Source organism: Sceloporus occidentalis, unplaced genomic scaffold, assembly GCF_023333645.1.
Source record: "Sceloporus occidentalis isolate IW3139 unplaced genomic scaffold, rSceOcc1.0.p SCAF_1, whole genome shotgun sequence".
Taxonomy (NCBI): Eukaryota; Metazoa; Chordata; class Lepidosauria; order Squamata; family Phrynosomatidae; genus Sceloporus; species Sceloporus occidentalis.
The window spans coordinates 187,935,159-187,953,857 of NW_028316981.1; the positions used below are offsets into that span (position 1 = coordinate 187,935,159).

Below are 18,699 nucleotides of genomic sequence, written 5' to 3' on the forward strand. Positions count from 1 at the left end.
CATAAGTCAGAAACTTGAAGGCACACAACAACAAATACTAAGAGGACCCCAATATGGGAAGTGACCCTAAGGGATTCGGGCGAAGGAGTGACCCTTAGGGCTGAAAATTATGGGAGGAGGGCTAATTTCTTGGCTATTATTATTATTATTATTTTCTTATATCCTGCCTTTTCCCCAATACAGGGACTCAAGGTGGTGTCTTTGTTTTTGTGTGTGTGTGGTTGTGTGCCTTCAAGTAATTTCTGATTTATGGCATCCCTATCATGAAGGTTTTCTTAGCAAGATTTGTTCAGAGGAGGTTTTCCATTGACTTCTCCTGAGGCTGAGAGTGTGTGACTTGCCCAAGTGGATCACCTAGCTCATGATGGAGTGGATGCTTGAGCAAAATGTGGCGATTCTTTCATCTCCCGCCAGTATGAAATTGTGACTTGAGTGCTGGGCTATGACTCTTGAGACCAGGGTTCAATTCCCAGGTTGGCCATGGAAATCCACTAGTTGACCATGAGTATTCACACTCTCTCAGCTTCAGGGCAAGTCCATGACAAGCCTCCTCTGAACAAATATTGCCAAGAAACCCCTATGATCGCCATAAGTCGGAAATGACTTGAAGGCATGAACCACACATACCCCTCTGCCTGAAAGGAGACACACACTCAAATGATAGTACTTGCCCATAGAGAAAACATACTTGCCCATAGGGATACATAGGAAAATACTTGCCCATAGGGAAATATTGGAGAATACCTACCTATAGTATTTTATTCTTAATAAGGAAATGCAACTCCTCATAGAAAAATCATATCTGTCCATGGGGAAGCATAGGATATTTACTGCCCACAGGGAAAATATACCTCACCATAGAAAAATCATACCTGCTCAGGAAATCATAAGTTTTTATTGGCTGTAGTGAAACTGCAGCTCCCCATAGGAAAAACCATACCTGCACATAGGAAATCACAGGATATTTGTTATTCATAGGGAAAATAAAGCTCCCAGTAAAAAAAAAATTGCTAACTTCCCATATGGAAATAGGGTCCAACCAGGTGTCACCCCTTTCCTTGAGGTCACCTGGTGTGATCCACATTTTGTGTGTCAATCTAGTGACACCACTGGAATACTATGGGGAGCTGCATTTCCTTATTAGCAATACAATCCTATGGGCAAGTATCTCCCAAAGTTTCCCTATGGGCATGTTGGAATGGATGGTCCTTGGGGTCTTTTCCAGCTCTATGATTCTGTCATTTCTTTTAGTACGTCATTTGAAAGGATTCTCCACTCTTCCTTTGTGCTGTCTTTCTCCTTCTTTTTCTCCCCCCTCCCCCAGGTTCGACCCCATCATCGGCATGGCTTGCTGCCTCCAGATCCCAGAGAGCCAAGCCCTCAGCTTCCTGCAGGAGACCACCCAACTCCTCTCCCAGTCTGGGACCACCAGCACCACCACAGCCATCTATGGCCCCATGGTGCCCCATGGCTATGGAGCCTGCTTCCCTGAGGGGGCACAGACCTCCTTCGGATCCCTGGACACCCTGAGCCTCATCAGCCTCCATTGCTCCAGCCTTGAAACAGAGCCAGGGGTTGGGATGCCCATGCAAGAGTGGAACCCCATTGCCTGTGCCAAAGAATATGGAGGTCACCATCTGTGGGCGACGTGCCTGGAAGAGGCCCAGGCAGCTCAGCCACTAGGGATCAGTGTTCCTCATAAATCTGAGTCTCCAAGGGAAGGCACCAGGAGAGTTTCCCGCAAGCAGTCCAACCCCCAGCGGAGCTGTGAGCCCCTGGATCCTGCTTTCCAAGGAGTAACCTTTCAGATGCAGCTGCATCTCTGCCCTGGCAGCTCTAAGGGCTGCAGGCTCCTCATATGTCCCCGGTACAGCAGGTACTGTACTTTTTAAATGCTTTTATCTTTTTAATTGTATTCTGTTATTTTCAAAAACAAGAACAGCAAGTGAACTGTTTTAATATTGTAAGAGCTTAATTCTGTTTTAATGGTCACTTTTGTATTTTTGTTTTCGTGGTACTGTGGTTTTAAATGGTAAGCCGCTTGGAGTCCCAATTTTGGGGGGAAAGCAAGACATAAATACGGTCAGCCTTCCATATTTACGAATTCCTTATCCACAGATTCAAGCATCCATGGCTTGAAAATATTATATATATATATATATATATATATATATATATATATATATTCTGAAAAGCATGCCATGATTTTACCATTTTATATGAGGGATGCCATTTTAATATCCACTGTACTGTATTTAATGGGACTTGAACATCTATGGATTTTGGTATCCATGGGGGGTCCTGGAACCAAACCCCAGCAGATACCAAGGGCCCACTGTAATAACTTTGTTGTACTTTGGTCATATCATGAGAAGACATAACTCACTGGAAAAAGCAATAATGCTAGGAAAGGTGCAGGGACACAGAAAGAGAGGAAGGCTGCATGCTAGATGGATTGTCTCTATTATGGAAGTCACAGGTATGAATTTGTAGGAACTAAACAGAGCAGTGGAGAACAAGGAGTCTTTTAGGTGTCTCATCCACAGGATCCTTTCACCACATTTGAAGGATGCAGTCCACACTTGAAGTGGCACAGCAGGGCCAGCAACTCTCTCTCTCTCACACACACACACACACACACCCCTGCCCTTCCAGTGCCTGAATGCATCTCCCTCCCTCCTACCTTATGCTTCCATGTGTTTTGGAAGGAACAGCCCTGCATTTCTCTTAATTCTGTCTAGCAACACATGCTGTTGCACTGCAAGAACCCTGATCCCCAAGCTTTAATCGGCATAACCAATGCTTGGGGACCATGTGGGTAGTGGTCTGAAAAGATCTGTGACAGCAATGGTAGTCCTGTCCCTGCACTAGTAAGAGTTTAAAAGCAGAGAACCCAGATGTTTAAATCTATAGGTTTGTAGCTTTTGCCCAAATTGAGACATTGTGGCATTTTTCTGGGTATTTCCCATATCTAGCTCTCAAAACATATGTTACTCAGCAAAATGGCTAGACAATTCTTAAAAGCCCACTTCCTACATTCTTACCTTTTTTTTTCTTTCTTATTGTGAACTGGTATAAACCAGATTCAGTGGGTATAGTCCTACAGGGAAGTCAATATAGTGTGTAAAAGTGACTTTTTCATCTTATGGTGTATTCTGATATTATTGTGTTGTGTTCTGTTTGCATAATTATCTCATTGGAGCGAGAGGGAGGTGGCCATTTCAGGTGGAAGATGCTGGATGGTGTGAAAGGACAAGACAGTACAACCTCCTTCTCTTTCAGTACCCCTCCCATCACCAACTCTGAAGAAAGATTCAGTTGCTTGCCCAGTTGTCTTCTGTGTAGGCAGAGTGACAAATGAAAAGGTGGAGGGAACAGGGCAGGTTCAAGATACTTTGCTGTCTGAGGTAGAGGACAGATGTACAGAGGCTGATGGATTGGCAACTAAAACTTCTTCACTGCTTGGGATGTGATAGCATTTTCCATTATCTCTGAAACAGCAGGCTAGTTATTTAAGGTGCATGAGCTGGACAGGTTATGTAGTACAGAGAGAAAGGACTTTATCACATGGGAGGAATTTTTCTTAATTTCGAATGAAAAAAAGTGGGGCCAAAACGCATTTATGTGAATTCGCTAGTTCAGCGAATTTACGTGAATGCAAATTGTGTTCGAACTGGCTTCCCATTGCTCGAAAATAGTATGTCATCGCCTGAATTTGCATGTGGTAGTCTATCACACAATAACGTGAAACCCCATGATTTCGCCCGGATTGCCATTGGATTATACTTCCAATTTCCCTTGTCTGATAAAGTCCAAAGAGTTCACAAAGAACAGCAAGGAGACTGCCCCTGCTGTTCTCCTTATCATAACCTCCCCACCCACAGTATTTATCTCCTAAGATAATTGAACCATTTTACCTAATAGGAATACTGGAGACTTGGATGGGACACTATTCCTGTTTAATATGTAAGCGTGTAGAGCTAAGTAAAACAAAAAAATAAAATAAAAAGAGAGTCTAAAATATTACACATCTAATCTGTGTTCAGTGGGAAACTGAGGAAAAGAAGAGTCCCTTTAGCAAAAGAAGAGGGCAGAACGGGCAGTTCGGAGGAGGAAGAAGGATGTCTCTCTACCCACAGTATGTTCCCCTTTTTTGAGGCACTAAGTATATGTAGTATCACCTGGTAATCACTGAGGTTCTGATGGATGATACCAATGTTGTGTTGCATTCTGTTTCTCTTCAAGGGAAGAAAGGATCCGAAAGCTAGATGAGACTGTGGGAACTCCCAGGCTAATGATCGGATCTACTTAGCAGGGCTGGGAACTGTCATCCTCCCTTCAGTGTTTATGACTGCAACCCCCATCATGTTGTTGGGGGCTGTTGGGAGTTGTAGACTAAAAAATATTTGGCAGGCCAATGAATCCTGGCCCCCACTGCAAGTCATTTGACTTGGCAACTGAGTGTTTAATGCGATCAAACACCTGCACTGTCATTATGGTCTCATAACCATGGTTTTACCATTGCTGATTCTATAAGCAGAGACTGAATGTTACACTGACAGAGGAAGATTGGGAATCATCCTGATTACAGCTCTAGTAGGTAACCATCACAGGGTGCAACACTGGGAAAAATAGTATTGTGGCACAGAAGTGGATGGTGGGGGATAAATCCTGGATGACTCATCAACACAATATCCTGAAGGTGTCTTGAATTCCAAAAGGCTGGCAGGAACATGGACATACATCCATGAGTCTATATATGATACTGAGGATTTTATTTATGTACGGTAGTTAATTACTTAATTTCCCACCTTTTTACCAGAACCCAAGGAGGCTTACAATGTAACCACGGCTGAGAGTTTAACTGAGCTATTTTATTTTCTTATGAAGCAAGCTACAGTACAACAGACAGTTTCAGTCATACCGGTTTGCCAGCATGGTGTGTTTGCTGAGGTGGCATGGCATGGGGAGGGAAAAACAAAGTAGCTTCTTCCTTTATTTCAAAATCAACAATCCAGAGTTACTTCATATGGCAAGGTCCACTGGTATTTGATGAAACTGACAAGTTTGATGTCTCTCTAATTATACAGGAAGCAAATAGATGCCTGTGACTGCCTGAGTTTAGAGACACACACTGTGGGATAAAGGAGTATATCCCAGGGTATTAGCCTGCTACAGTGCCTACAGACAGATGTAACTTTAGTGCTAACTGAAATATGCCAACAAATATGGAAAACAAAGAGGTGGCCAACAATCCACAAGAAAGGAGATATAAAAGACTGCAGCAACTATAGGACAATAGCACTAATCTCACATGCAAGCAAAATAATGCCACAAATTCTGCAGCATAGACTCCAACCAAACATGGAGAGACAAATCCCAGATGTGCAAGCAGGATTCAGAAAAGGAAGGGGTACTAGGGACCTCATTGTAAACATAAGAAGGATAATTGAATGCACCAAAGAATTCCAAAAAGGAATCAGCATGTGATTCATAGACTATAGCAAAACATTTGATTATACTGATCATGAAACCTATGGAATGCACTCAAAGACATGAGCATGCCTTTACACCTGATAGTCCTGATGAAGAATCTGTACCAAGAACAGGAGGCATACAGGGCCCCCCATATACTATAAAAAAAATCCCCAATGGCTCTAACAGCAGTAAGAAGTGTGTGAGAGAAAATGCTTGTTTTTCCAACACACACTGGTAAAATATCAGTGGAATATCTATAATTAGTGACTGGAGATAAAAGGAATTAGGGCCTGAACAGACAGGCCAAAATAAAGCAGCTTCAGGCCATTTTGGAGCTGTGCTGTTTAAATTATGCATGCATCGTAAGAGGCCAGAAGCCATGCAGAAACTGTGTTCTGGTCCTTAGGACTGAAGTGCAGCTTTAGTGCAGCTCCCAGCCTCTTAGGAAGCATGCATTGTTTAAACAGCATACCTCCAAAGTGGCCCAAAGCTGTTTTTTGTTTGTTTGTTTGTTTTGTTTTTGGCCTGCCTGTTCAGGCCCTCAGTTTCCTTTTCTCAGCGGTCATTCCCACTACGAAAAGCTCTGAATTGTGCTTCGAGCTATATGCCCCTAGTTCCCATTGGAAATTGATCCCGATCCTCATTGGATCGATTCCAATAGGAAAAAATGCAGATTAAACACAAAAAGCCCGGGGTTGTTTGGTAGCAATTATTTTGAGGTTCTTTTGCGAAGAAGCGATTCCTACCCATTTCCAATAAGTGGGAACACCAGATTGGAATGATTCTTTCAGAGAGGAGGTACAAATGGAGGGGTGTGTGCTGCCCATCCCCAGAGCCGTCATACACACACCACAGTGTTACCGTTTTGGGTACTTTCTAAAAATAAATGAAAAAAACTAATCACAAAATTGATAGATTGGCAAAGCAACTACTTGCAAAAGCAGGTAGATGCTAAGCCATTCTACTGATTTTGCGATTAAAAGAAAAAAGGTGCCCTCATCCTCATGGCTCCCTCTCCCAGCCTCAGCGCTCCATTCCCCGGCCTTGCCTTGGCCCCTTCTTCGGTGTCCACGCTCCCTCCCCTGGCCTTGCCTCCATCCTCCTCCTCTCCGCTCGAGATTACCTCCCCACTTCCACCCATGGAGCAGCCGATCCAATGCTAGCAGGGGCCCAAGAGGGACCCCTGGGGGTCTCCCTCCCCACTGCCACCCATGGATCAGGCTTTTACCAATGTGGCAATGGCGGCAGGGAGGGGGGGAGGAAACCCACTGGTACCCCACAGAGGAAGGAAGGCAGGGATGGCAAGGGAAATCCACCCATCCCCATGGGCCCTCCTTCACCAGGACATGCCCTCCATTTAACCACCACCACCCTCGTACGGGCTTGTCAGTCCAGCTGCTTATGTCACAATGATTGACGTGCCTTTGACATGCAGGGGAGCCAGTGGAAACTAAAAAAAGGGCCAAAAAAAGGGGGGGGGGGAGAACCGAGTTCATAGGGGTCAGAAAAAAACCCTTTCATAGTGAGAATGAGGGACCTTTTGGAATCTATTGCTATAGTGGGGCGGAGCCGAATTTGAACATGGGGAATTCTGCCAGTGGGAATGAGCCCTCAGTTGGGTCTTGACTCCTCCATCTATGACACTCTTATTCTTTAATATATTTTTGAAATTGAAATCTGACATGTTGTTGTATAATGATTGCAATTTTGAAATATTGATAATGACATTTCTCCCAGGTTGTCTTCAGTGACGTCTTAAAAAATTTAGATGCCTTCTTTAAATAAAAATTGAGAGGCAAATGAATACCTGGATGACTTGTCCTAGTATTGGAAGTATTTGAATCGGAGAGAAACTAGGAAGGAGAGGGCTATAGCATTATTGGCTTCTGCAGACTTAATTAACCTGAGTTGTTTAGGAGTGTTGTTTGATCAAGGTGTCTCTTTGCTTCAAGGGAATAAACGTTGTGCTTCTTGCAAGACCAGGAAAACACCACTTTGGAGAGATGCTGAAGATGGGACACCTCTCTGCAATGCCTGTGGCATTAGGTACCTAGTTATTTTAATCAATGTTGAAATATCATAGAAAATTTTACTGTGGTTTTGTCTAAAGCAGGGGGCATGAAATGCAGCTCTCCAGAAGTTTAGTTTGGGGCTGTACATACAATCCCTAAGGTTTCCTAGCTGGATTGGGGCTGTGGCAACTGCACACCACAGCCCCAATCCAGCCTTTCTAGGGCAAGAAAAGGAGCAGCAAAAAACAGCTCCTTTTTGCACTCTAGAAAGGGTGCCATAGCCACAATCGTGCGGCTATAGGGCGCTCCTTCGGCACTGTGTCATATGGATGCAGTATTGGAAGAGCACCATGATGCTGTATGCCATGTGGAGTAGCATGCGGCATCATGACACCGTGGGGGCAGAGTCGGGGTGTACGTCATCTGGACACAATGCCCTGACTCCATCATCATGCCGGCCCAAAGTGCCGGCCAGTATAGAGCATTTATTTATTTATTTATTTATTTATTTATTTAATATGTTTGGCTACGGCTCCATTGCCAGACACAAAATGATTATAGCAGAACTGGGACACCCCCATCAATAGGGCCTCAGCAGATCTTAGCACTGATACCATCATTTCGTGTCTGGCTATCAGGAACACTTATGACATTTGCCCTGCTCCCCATCAAACAGGGGCTTCAGAGGCTATTCAGTAGGTTGCGGGGCAGTCTTGAGCACTGTGGAGAGAGAAAAGAAATTCCAACTCCAGCAGCACCCCAACAAGCACCTGTGCATGCATAAGAGCCAGAGTGGTGTAGTGGTGTGAATATTGGACTATGACACTGGAGAACAGTGTTCAAATCCCCACTCAGCCTTGGGTGATCTTGGGCAAGTCACACTCTCTCAGCCTCAGAGGAAGACAAAGGTAAAACCCTCCGAATAAATCTTGCCAAGAAAACCCCATGATAAGCCTGCTTTAGGATCACCATAAGTCATAAACACCTTGAGGGTACATAACAACAACAAGAATGTCCTTCACAGGATGCCAGCCAAAGTGCCCCTCCATTTCATGCCATTTGGAATTATTTTGGAATTTAGAGTTGGGGAGGGAGGGAGATTGACTGATATGACTTACAAGAATCAAAACACAACGGAATTAATAAGTGGCAATGACCAACCACATAACTTAACCAACTGAATTGGGAATGTTTCTCCCATAGGTACAAAAAGTACAGAATTCGGTGTTTTCGGTGTTGGAATATTCCAAAGCATGGTGGGAAACCCTACTCACACTGCTCCAATTGTGGAGGAAGACTGCGTGTAGTAGCAACCCAACCAAAATGTGGGAAAAGGTAAATGTGTATATGTATGGATTCATGAAACTTTTACTGCAAAGTGTAAATAATTAGCCACAGAGCTATGTTGAGTGAGAGCTAGCATGGTGTAGTGGTTTGAACATTGGAATATAATTCTGGAGACTAAGGTCTGAATCCTTACTCAGCCATGGAAACCCTTGGACAAGTCACACTCTCCTAGCCTTGGGGGAGGCAAGGACAAATTCCCTCTGAACTAATCTTTCCAAGAAAATATCATTATGGTGTTTAGGGCCACCAAAAGTTAGAAACAACTTGAAGGAGCACAACAACACAGTTATGTTCCATTTGCTTTGATCCATCCCTATAATGGATGCTCATGTCTGACACTCCATTGCACAACTATTTATGTCTGCACATTGCACACTATGAATGGGACCCTGTAGTCCAGGGATGGGCAACATTCATTCCTCCCAGATGATGTTGGACTGTAACTAGCATTCCTTATCATGAAGTGTTCTAGTTGCAGCTATTCAGATGTACAGTCCCACAACCACTGGAAGAGCCACATAGTTTCTACCCCTGTTGTAAAGGGTGCAACATGGGCCCAGACATCCTATCAACTCTGGGCCCTAGAAACTCTCTTGCCATCCCTGCGAAACCATGCAATTTCATGTTCATTATAAAAGCAAAATTACAAGCAATTTTTTGCTTGTAAAAGCAAGAAATTTTATTTTAAAGGGACAATTTGTTTCCTGAATGCAATGGCATAGAAATAAATGTCCGTCCACAAGGTTAAATCATTCATAAGAGTTTTTTCACAGGGACCTTGTCTACAGAGATAATGGTTACAGGTTTTTAAGTTACAAATGTAGGACAACATAAACAGATCATAAACTTTAATGAATGTACTGGGATATTTCCTGATGTTTTATAGTATGTCTTAGATGGACTCTGCAAAGGGGTTGTGAAATGCCCAACAAGGCATAAAGATGGGTACCCTGCCCAGTGGAAAATTAGTTCAGAGCTTTGCAACATATTTGGCTCTAGGTTTAGCGCTGAAATACAACAGTGCTCTGGGTAGAAAGATCTCTGGTTAGAAGTCTCAGGAGCTGCCACCAGTCAGTATAGACTAGGTGTGGGAAACAGATAGCCTTCCAACTTTTGAATTCCAATTCTTGTTGGCCCCATTAGCTATGCTGCCTAGGTATCATAGTTGGGAGATGGTGCTGAGGATTCTCTGCAGAAATGCCCAACCTCTTTCATGGGAGCTTTATTTTGTGGTTCTCATGAGAAGGAGAAAAAAGCAATTGGTTTAAAGATGTGTGTCCTAAATCAGTGCTTCTTAAGCTATCTGAAGTGAAGGATTGGCAGGGTTCCCCCCCCCCCCCCCCCATGGGCCAGGGACCAGCCCCATATTTGCATGTATTGACTACAACTATTTCTTGTTTTCCTGGAAACCTGCTGAGGACTGGCAGCCAGTGGCTCACAGACCAACACGTATTGCCCTAAAATGCACTGGTTCTTTCCCCTCTCACACCACCATCTTATGAAAAACCAACTGAAAAGGTTTCTTTTCTTTTCTAGATGTGCCACGTTCTAAAGCATTGCTGCTAACCAGATTCCAAAATAGCTCTTATCAAATCTTGCCAACCCGACTGAGAGTTTGGGATGGACTGCTAGGTGGAGGGCATTTAGGTTTATTGACCAAGACTCAGCGGGCATCATTTTTTGGTTTGGGTGTTTCTTTTGTCGATGTTTAGTTGCACCGTCTATCTGTCTGTCTGTCTATATGTGTGTATCTGTGTCTGTGTTTGGAGTGAGAAGAGGTAAGAAAGAAAATGGAAGTTGTTTCAAGAGGAGAGGTGGTACTTCAGTTGATCATCTAAGACAGAAATGATGATTAATGGAGAACAGGGATGCTTAAAACACTTTCATGGGATTATTCCTGTCCATCACATTGGAAAGTGCAAAGCCCTTTATCCTCCCTGGTTCTGAAGAACTTGGAGAGGATGCCTGACTGCTGACTGGATGCTTTCCCTAGAAAAGAAGCGGAAAGGCAACGCAATGCATCCCCTGAAGTGAAATCTCTGGAAGGAGTTTGTATAAAACAAATTATGCCTTCACTTCCAAAAGAGGAAGGCTTTTATGAGATCAGGAGCAAAGAACAAAACTAGTCACCTGTGTTTGAGTACTTTCCTGAACTCCTGATTAAGTTTATCTACTTTTTTGCCTGTTTACAAATTATACCAAGCGTACTGTTTAAAATAGAGAGTATTTTTATACTGGGTGGTGATTTATTTTTTTTAAGATGCTGATAAACCTCTCTTGTTGGTACAGCATGGAACAAACATGTTCATGTGAATATCAGTGCTTCCACTAGTCTGTAATATGTTTAGAAGTCTAGTACTTTCCAGTTAGGACTGTGTCATATTTGACTCTATGGGCTTCCTTTTGAAATGTTTTCGTTTATTTTGTGTAAATAACATTTCTATTTGAAGTGTTTGGTTGATGTTTTCTCCACCTGATACAGCAGAGCAAAAAAGAAATTAAAAGAAAAAACAGACTTGCTGTTTTCTAAAATTAAAAACAATTTGTTCGTTTTCTTTGTTCTGAAACTTAAAAAAATTTTATATGCTAATTCAAGATTTTTGTAAAAGTGATTGCTTTTTGTCTATTATTTTGTAACTAAACAGAAGACAAAATTTTGCAGCTATTTTTTTCTAACTTGGAATGAGATTTCGAAATAGCAGAAGGAAAAGTAGCTTTTCAGTTTAAGAATATAACTGGAGTGTTTTCTTATGATTTCAGTGGAAACCTACAAACGAGGTTCAGAATAGTCAGAATAGACTGAAGTGATTTTATGGGCAAGGTCTTTACCAAAGGGTTCATATTCACCTCTTGTGAGCCAAGGGGTAAGAGTCCTCAACTGGCTATAAACAAGTCTGCTGGATAGGTCTTTGCAGATATAATGGTGGCAGAAGAAGGAAAAAACACCAAATTTTCTGCTGTCTGTGCTGCCATGGAGTAGGCCTTCAAACAGACTCCAGCTTGTGTCCTGTCAGATTCACTCTGTCTGGCCTGTATCTGAATCTGATTCGGTACTCAATATGAGTGAACAGATTCACTCTCACATTTCTCAGCCAATGTTGCCCAGTTGCCACCACACTTCTTTCCTTCCTGCTAGCTTCTTAGAGAACCAAGTTTAGATCCACAATGTGAGAGCGGACATTCAGGAGTGACTGGGTCTCCTGCCCTGGCCATTTCCCTACTCCAAGCAGAATAGCCTCCTGAGGGAGCAGGCTACCCCCAAGATCCCTAAGCTTCCTGGTGGCAAAGAAACTCTTTTAATTGGAAGCTTTTCTCATTTCTTGAAAACACTGAGTAGATAAGATCACCTAATGATTACCATGGAATTGACACAATCCACTATTTTTTATTTTTTTGTAGCATAAGGTTGTGGTTTGGGCATTGGGCTACGTCTATGGAGAACAGGGTTCGAATCCTTGCTCGACCATGTGAGCCCACTGGATTACCTTGGGCAAATCACACTCTCTCACATACTCAGAGGAAGGCAAAAGCAACCCCTCTGAACAAATCTTGCCAAGAAAAACCCATGAAAAGATTACCTTAGGGTCACCATAATTCACAGCAACAACAACAGAGTTATGTTCCATTTACATTGTGTAGTCTCTGTACTGGATACATCAGTAACACAAGTTCTGTGGATGACTGCTAAATGCTCATGTCTGGAACTCCATTGCACAATTATGAAACACCATGTGATGTATGTTGGTGCATGTTTCACATTGGGTCTCTGCCCACACTTGCAGATGGGTTGCAAGGAACATAATAAGAGGAGCAGAGGCCTCTGGCCCATTGCATGTAACCTGTCTGCTGGGCATCCCTCCGTCTTCTGCAAGTAGACTTGTGCCTCCATCAGCTGAATATGGCTGTGGTGTAACATCCAATAAAAACTCTCCATGTGAGCTGACTTACATTGAGATACAGTATGTTGTTGAGTGAATTCTGGAATACCAGAATTCTCCTGGGTCCCCTCTAGAATGTGGTATAGTGTGTAGACACTGAACAGGCCAAAGAAAACATTTACCTGCAACCAAATACAGTAGACTCTTGCTTTATGTGGGGGATCCAATTTCCCCCCCCCCCCGCATAAAGCCAATTCCACACATGCTCGAGCCCCATTTAGATGAATGGGACATATTAGCGGGAGTGGTGTGGCATGTGCACCACAGGCATGCATGCCATTCATCTAAATGGGGCTTCCTGTCCACATGACCTCAAGTCTGCGTGTGTGTGTGTGGGGGGGTTCTTGGAGTCCGGACCCCCCCCCCCCCTTCCATTAGAAAAATGAATGGTGCGTGCTGCTGCGCCACCGCACCCAAGCCCCATTATAATGGTGGCACTTAGTCTGGACCCCCCCCCCCTTCCTAAAATCCTGGCTACGTCCCTGAGAGACTAGTGGTGACTCCTTCTTTAGAGGTCTTTAAACAGATGCTGGATGGCCATCTGTGAGGGGTGCTTTGATTGTGAGGGAAAACTAGTTCTGAGCTTTGAAACAGATTTGTGTCCACCCGTTTCCAGGAAGCTCTGGATTCAGTCACTGGCATCCAGCAGGTAGAAAAATCTCTGTGTTGCAGTCTCAGAAGCTTCTGTCAGTCAGTCTAGACTAGGTATAGGGAGCAGATAATCTCCAACTCCCATTAGCCCCACAAATGGCTAGGCTGCCTAGGAATGGAAGTTTGGTGATGATGCTGAGAATTCTTTGCACAAATGCCCAGCTCCCTTCATGGAAACTTTATTTCCAGGTTCTCCAGGGAAGGAGACCTAAAACAGTGCTTCTTAAGCTATCTGATATGAGGGACTGGCAGAGTTCCCCCCCCCCCAATGTGCCAGGGACTAGCTCCATATTTGCATGCATGGGCTACCACTATTTCTTGTATTCCTGGAAATTTCTTGAGGATTGTCAAGCCAGTGGCTCGCAATCCAGCATTGGTTCACGGACCACTGCTTTTAATAGTGCTGCCCTAAAACACGCTGGTCTTCCCCATTCTCTTCAAAAGTTTATGAAAAACCTACTGAGGGGGGTTTATTTTATAGATGTGTCATGCTCTAAAGTAGTGATTCCCAAACTTTGGTCCTCTAGGTGTTTTGGATTTCAACTCTCAGATGTCCCGGCTACCATGGTCAACAGTCAGGAATTTGGGGAGTTGAAGTCCAAAACATCTGGAGGACCAAAGTTTGGGAATCACTGCTCTATAGCTCTGCTATTAACTGGATACCAAAAGCACTCCATTCAAATCTAGCCATCTGGACTGAAGGGTTTGGATGTACTGCTAGGTGGAGATCCATTCAACATGATTTGTCAAGTATGTTAACTGTGTGTGCTTCAACGTCTAGTTCTGAGATGAAAGGCAGGAGATTATACAGAAGCGGCAGCAACAACAAGAACAATGCCAACAACAACAACAACATACAATCCTCCTTTCCTATGGCTCCAAAGAAGCCTTTTCTGGGCTCTCACATCTAATCTAAAATGCACAAAATGTCACCTACAAGATAAGCAGCCCTGAGGTGTCTGTTAAATCCAAGGGGAATCTTGTGCCCCCAGAGGGTCACTAAGGCCAAACTGGGAAGGAAGGCTGCCAGAGGGGAAACTGGAGATGGCTCCTGTCCCTTACAAGGTTGTGTAGAAGAACCTCCTCAGGTATGGCTTCTCAGGCAACCACATCACAACCCACAACTGCCCAAAAGGTTCCCTCTTCTATACAACCCTTGCCAGGAGAGGGACTCTCTCCAGTTTAAACTTTGGCAACCTCCAGCCTCTCAAGCAAGAGATGGGCTCAAAGGGGGATGGGGACCCTCCATGGGGCCTCTGGCCTCACAATGGCCCCCACTGCACCTCATCACTCCCCTCACAATCCCCCCCTCTTGCAAATTTGCCCAAAATAGAGAGAGGCCTTTCTCACTCTTTCTGCCTGTCCTCTCCTCCAGCACCATCTTGGACCCTCTCCTCCCTTTTCAAACCCATCTTTTAATTCTGGGAAGCATCAAAATGAACAAGGGCCTTCCTGTTGTAGAGAAAGCAAAAGCCTTGGGAAGAACCCTGGATGCTCCTACTTTGAAAACAATGCTGCCGCCCCCAGTCCCAGTCAAGAAGAAACCCAAGGAAGGAGACTGCCTGAGGCGCTGCATCTGGGAAGTGGGTCCCCGACGGGCAGAGGAGGCCCAGAGAAAGAGAGAAACCATCCAGAAGCGCCGGATAGAGGAGGCAATGCGCCGTGCCCAGTGGCACCTGAGGGAGGAAGCTGCCCGCAAGGCAAGGCAGACATCCCTCCTACTGGATTATTGGAGAGACAGGTCCCTGGAAGAGATCCGGCAGCAATGGGACAAGGAGAACAAGGAGGAGGAGGATAAGATAGAGAAGGATCTGCGAACATTTCCTGAAAAGGCAGGAAGAGGAAGAGAAGGAAGTGGAGGAGGAAGTGCTCAAGGAAGAGAAGGTAGCAGAGGAGTGCCCATCACCATCTTCCCCATGCCAACCTTCAGCATCATCCCTGTTGCACCTTGGAGCCCCTCTCCTCCACCCACCGTCTGGCAGATGAGGCGCTCCCTTCAACATGAACCAACACCAACAACCAAAGCAGAGGAACTGGAACCATTGTTGAGCATCCGCCCAGTCAGGATGTTTCCTCGGAGACCAACGTGGCCATCAGTAACATTGCCGGGAATGGCCTGCCCAGGTCTACCACCATTGTGGACAGGGGCTACTCCTCAGGCTTTCCGGCAACCAACCAGCTTACCACCACTCGCCCACTTGCCCTCCCCTGCTACCTCTCCAGATGATAATGCTCTCAGGCTTGCCTGGCCTACAAAAGCAGAAATTGTCCAGGATCCATCTTGCAGGACTCTGCCAGACACTCCAAGGTAGAGACCTTGGACAAAGACCACCCTCCTCCTTCTCTTCCCAGGGCGAAAAAGACACTCAGCCCTGTCCAATGTACAAAACACCGTTGCCTAGTGCTGTCAAAGGAACCACCTTGGATACTGTGGAAAAAAGAAAGAGACAGTGAACGCAGAAAGGAGGCTCGCAACCATTCCACCTTGACAGCAGAAGAAGGGAGAGATATTTTGCTTCCTTCCTCTATCCAGCCTGGGAGCTTCAAGGCCCAACATCCAGGGCAGGAAGGGAAGAGGCAAAGGCAGAAACACCACTTTTCACCCTCCAGCCACAGGATGGTTATTGTCATCTCTCTGCCCTGTGTTCCTTTGGCTGGAAGAGTCAGTATTCAAAAATAAAGAGCAATGTTCACATCACTGATAGCTTTTATTTTTGACCTGTTGTTCAGCATTTTTGGGGTTTGCATCAGCGTTTGGCCAGAGGTGGGGTAGATATCATGGGATAGAGTGTAGGTGTGACATAAAATATAAAGAGTTGGAGGGGGCTGCTTTGTTTGCATTCACTTTGCCTTTTAGGACACAGACATCCTTCTTTATTTTATTTTTGGATTTCTAAATGCTCAACTGAAGTTTTAAGTTACTGCAAGAGAAGAAATTTGGAACCTGAAGGGGGAAAATGTCATTAGATGGGGAATAATTCTCATTCAGGAGAGGCAATGTCCTCATTTTGCCTCTGCAATAGTTGCCTCTTGGTTGTGGGTAAGGGAGCTGCATGCCATGGAAACACGCAGGCATAGTGGAAGGCTTACCATTGGCATTGTTTGTCTTTGCTCAGACTTCACCAGTTATGTGCAAAGTCCAGAGATCATGATTCAGTAATTCCTGCAGAATAGCATTTCTGTAGGGACTTGCATAGGCATACGCTCTCAAGCGAATAGACCAAAAAGCTCTCGGTTGAGAAGCAAAAGAGATGGGGGAAATGGCAGTAGTATTTAAATAGATAAATATGTAAATGAGCTGAGATAGTATGATGAAAGAACTGAACAATCTATATATGAAAAAGCAATGCAGTAAAGATGATTGATTATGAAAAATGTAAAGAGAAATGCAGCCATTTCATTTTGTAAATAATACAGGATTGAAAGACATATCTATATTAAACCACTCACTATATGAACATTGCTATTTCTTCTTCATTCAGTAGTAGGTGGGTAGGGTCATAGCATGGAGTGTAATGGTAAAAAAATAAGAAAGCCCAAAAAGTAATCCTGCTTTGAAAATTGTATTTGCCACACAATGCATCTGTGAGCTGTTCTAGGATCAAAATGGGTCTTAACTTCGAAATCTGAAGAGATCAGAATTCCATGGTTTGCAAGTGAAAATGGATTTCTCCATTAGACATTCTATCTCATGTTGCCTCAGAGAAAAGGAACAACGGAGATACAGTTGGCCCTCCATAGCCACAGATTCCTCATCTACCAAGTCAAGCATCCACAGACTGAAAATACTCCAAAAAATATAAACCGCAAAAGCGAAGCTTGATTTTGTCATTCTATAAAAGGAACAGCACCCCTGTAGTAATCCGACTTGAGCATCTACAGATTTTCATATCCACGGGGGTTCCTGGAATCAAACCTCAGCGAATACCAAGGGCTTATTCTAGTTGTCAGAACATTAAGGATGCAACTAAAGAACAGTATAGATCCACACAAGGTCCTCCTAGACTACAAGGCTTTTCTCCTACAGCCCTGGGATGTACTCACAAGGCTCTGTATTGAAACAGCTGTGCCGCTATTCTGCACAGAACATCAGATCTTCTAAGATCTGATTAAAATGGCAAAATATCAAATATGAGAAACTGAAAAGAAATATGACTATCATCGGGCCCATTCAGACTACCTTTTACCCTTGTTCAGAACCCGGATTAACCACGGGAAGTTCATATTGACCCTGATTCTTCCATAAGCAAGATCAAGGCTTTCACACCTGTTCAGGGGCAAATGCCCCTTGGCGCGGGTCTTTTAAAAGTGGAGTAAAAGCTGTATCTTTTGGGGAAAAACGGGTCCAGCAAATATGAACTTGGCCCAGGTCATGATCGGATCAAGTTCAGGGGAGGGATTTAGGTCAGAGGGAGGTCAGTATGCGGAACATGCCTTCCCTTCATTGGAGGATGAGGAGGAAGGAGCCAGAGGAAGGGTCAAGTTCAGGGGAGGGATGGTCAGAGGGAGGACAGAGAACGGAACAAGCCTCCCTCTCGCACAAGGCAGCTTTCTCTCTCTCTTGTTATTTTTTATTTTTGACAGACTATGCAAATGATTTTTGGGTGATACGTATAGACAGAATGTGCGTCTGCTTGTACTACATTTCCCTTCCATTTGCTTGCTCCCAGAATGGCAGACTCACTCTGCAAGAGGCCTATTATTATTATTATTATTATTATTATTATTATTATTATTATTATTTTAATATTCGAATGCTACAAGGTAGATGGAATGTGTGTCTGCTTGTGCTACTTTCCCTTTCATTTGCTTGCTCCCGGAACAGCAGCCTCACTTTTGCAAGAGGCTTTTTTTATTTTATTTTTTACTATTCAAATGCTACAATGCGAATGTTACAAATGTTTCCCTTTCAATTTGGCAAATTGATACAAGAGTGAATGCTTTTGTTACACACAACACACACACACCTGGAGGTTTTTTAAATTTGACAGCATATGCGCACGCTGTCGCCAGTTTTTTTTTAAAAAAGGAGGAGGGAAAGCACCCATCCGGTTGCCCAGTTGCTGCAGGAAATGTCACCTTTGACGAACGCGGAAGTGAATTTGATTGACAGCAAAGGAGCCTTCATTTTAAACTGGTACCACAAATGTGAACTCTCCGCAAAGAGCTGCAATGGCATTCAGGGGTAAATAACCCCAATTAAGGTAATTGATAGTGGGCACTTGCTTCCAGAGGAATTCGGGAGGGGGGGATCTGGATCTGCCCAGTTCCAT

At 44.1% G+C, this 18,699-nt stretch overlaps 1 protein-coding gene across 2 annotated transcripts; it reads left to right on the forward strand.

Moving 5' to 3' along the window:
• The first annotated feature begins 1,329 nt into the window (after positions 1-1,329).
• Positions 1,330-14,366, forward strand: ZGLP1 (zinc finger GATA like protein 1). Of its 2 annotated transcripts, none has more exons than XM_089509942.1 (5): positions 1,330-1,876; positions 4,047-4,138; positions 7,431-7,524; positions 8,694-8,825; positions 14,208-14,366. In XM_089509942.1, the coding sequence occupies exons 1-5, from the start codon at positions 1,344-1,346 to the stop codon at positions 14,335-14,337; spliced, it is 981 nt and encodes a 326-aa protein (XP_089366068.1). In that variant the 5' UTR covers positions 1,330-1,343; the 3' UTR covers positions 14,338-14,366. The 2 variants fall into 2 exon arrangements, with proteins under 2 accessions (XP_089366068.1, XP_089366078.1); XM_089509952.1 differs by lacking the exon at positions 14,208-14,366 and adding an exon at positions 10,374-11,227.
• Positions 14,367-18,699: the final 4,333 nt, after the last annotated feature.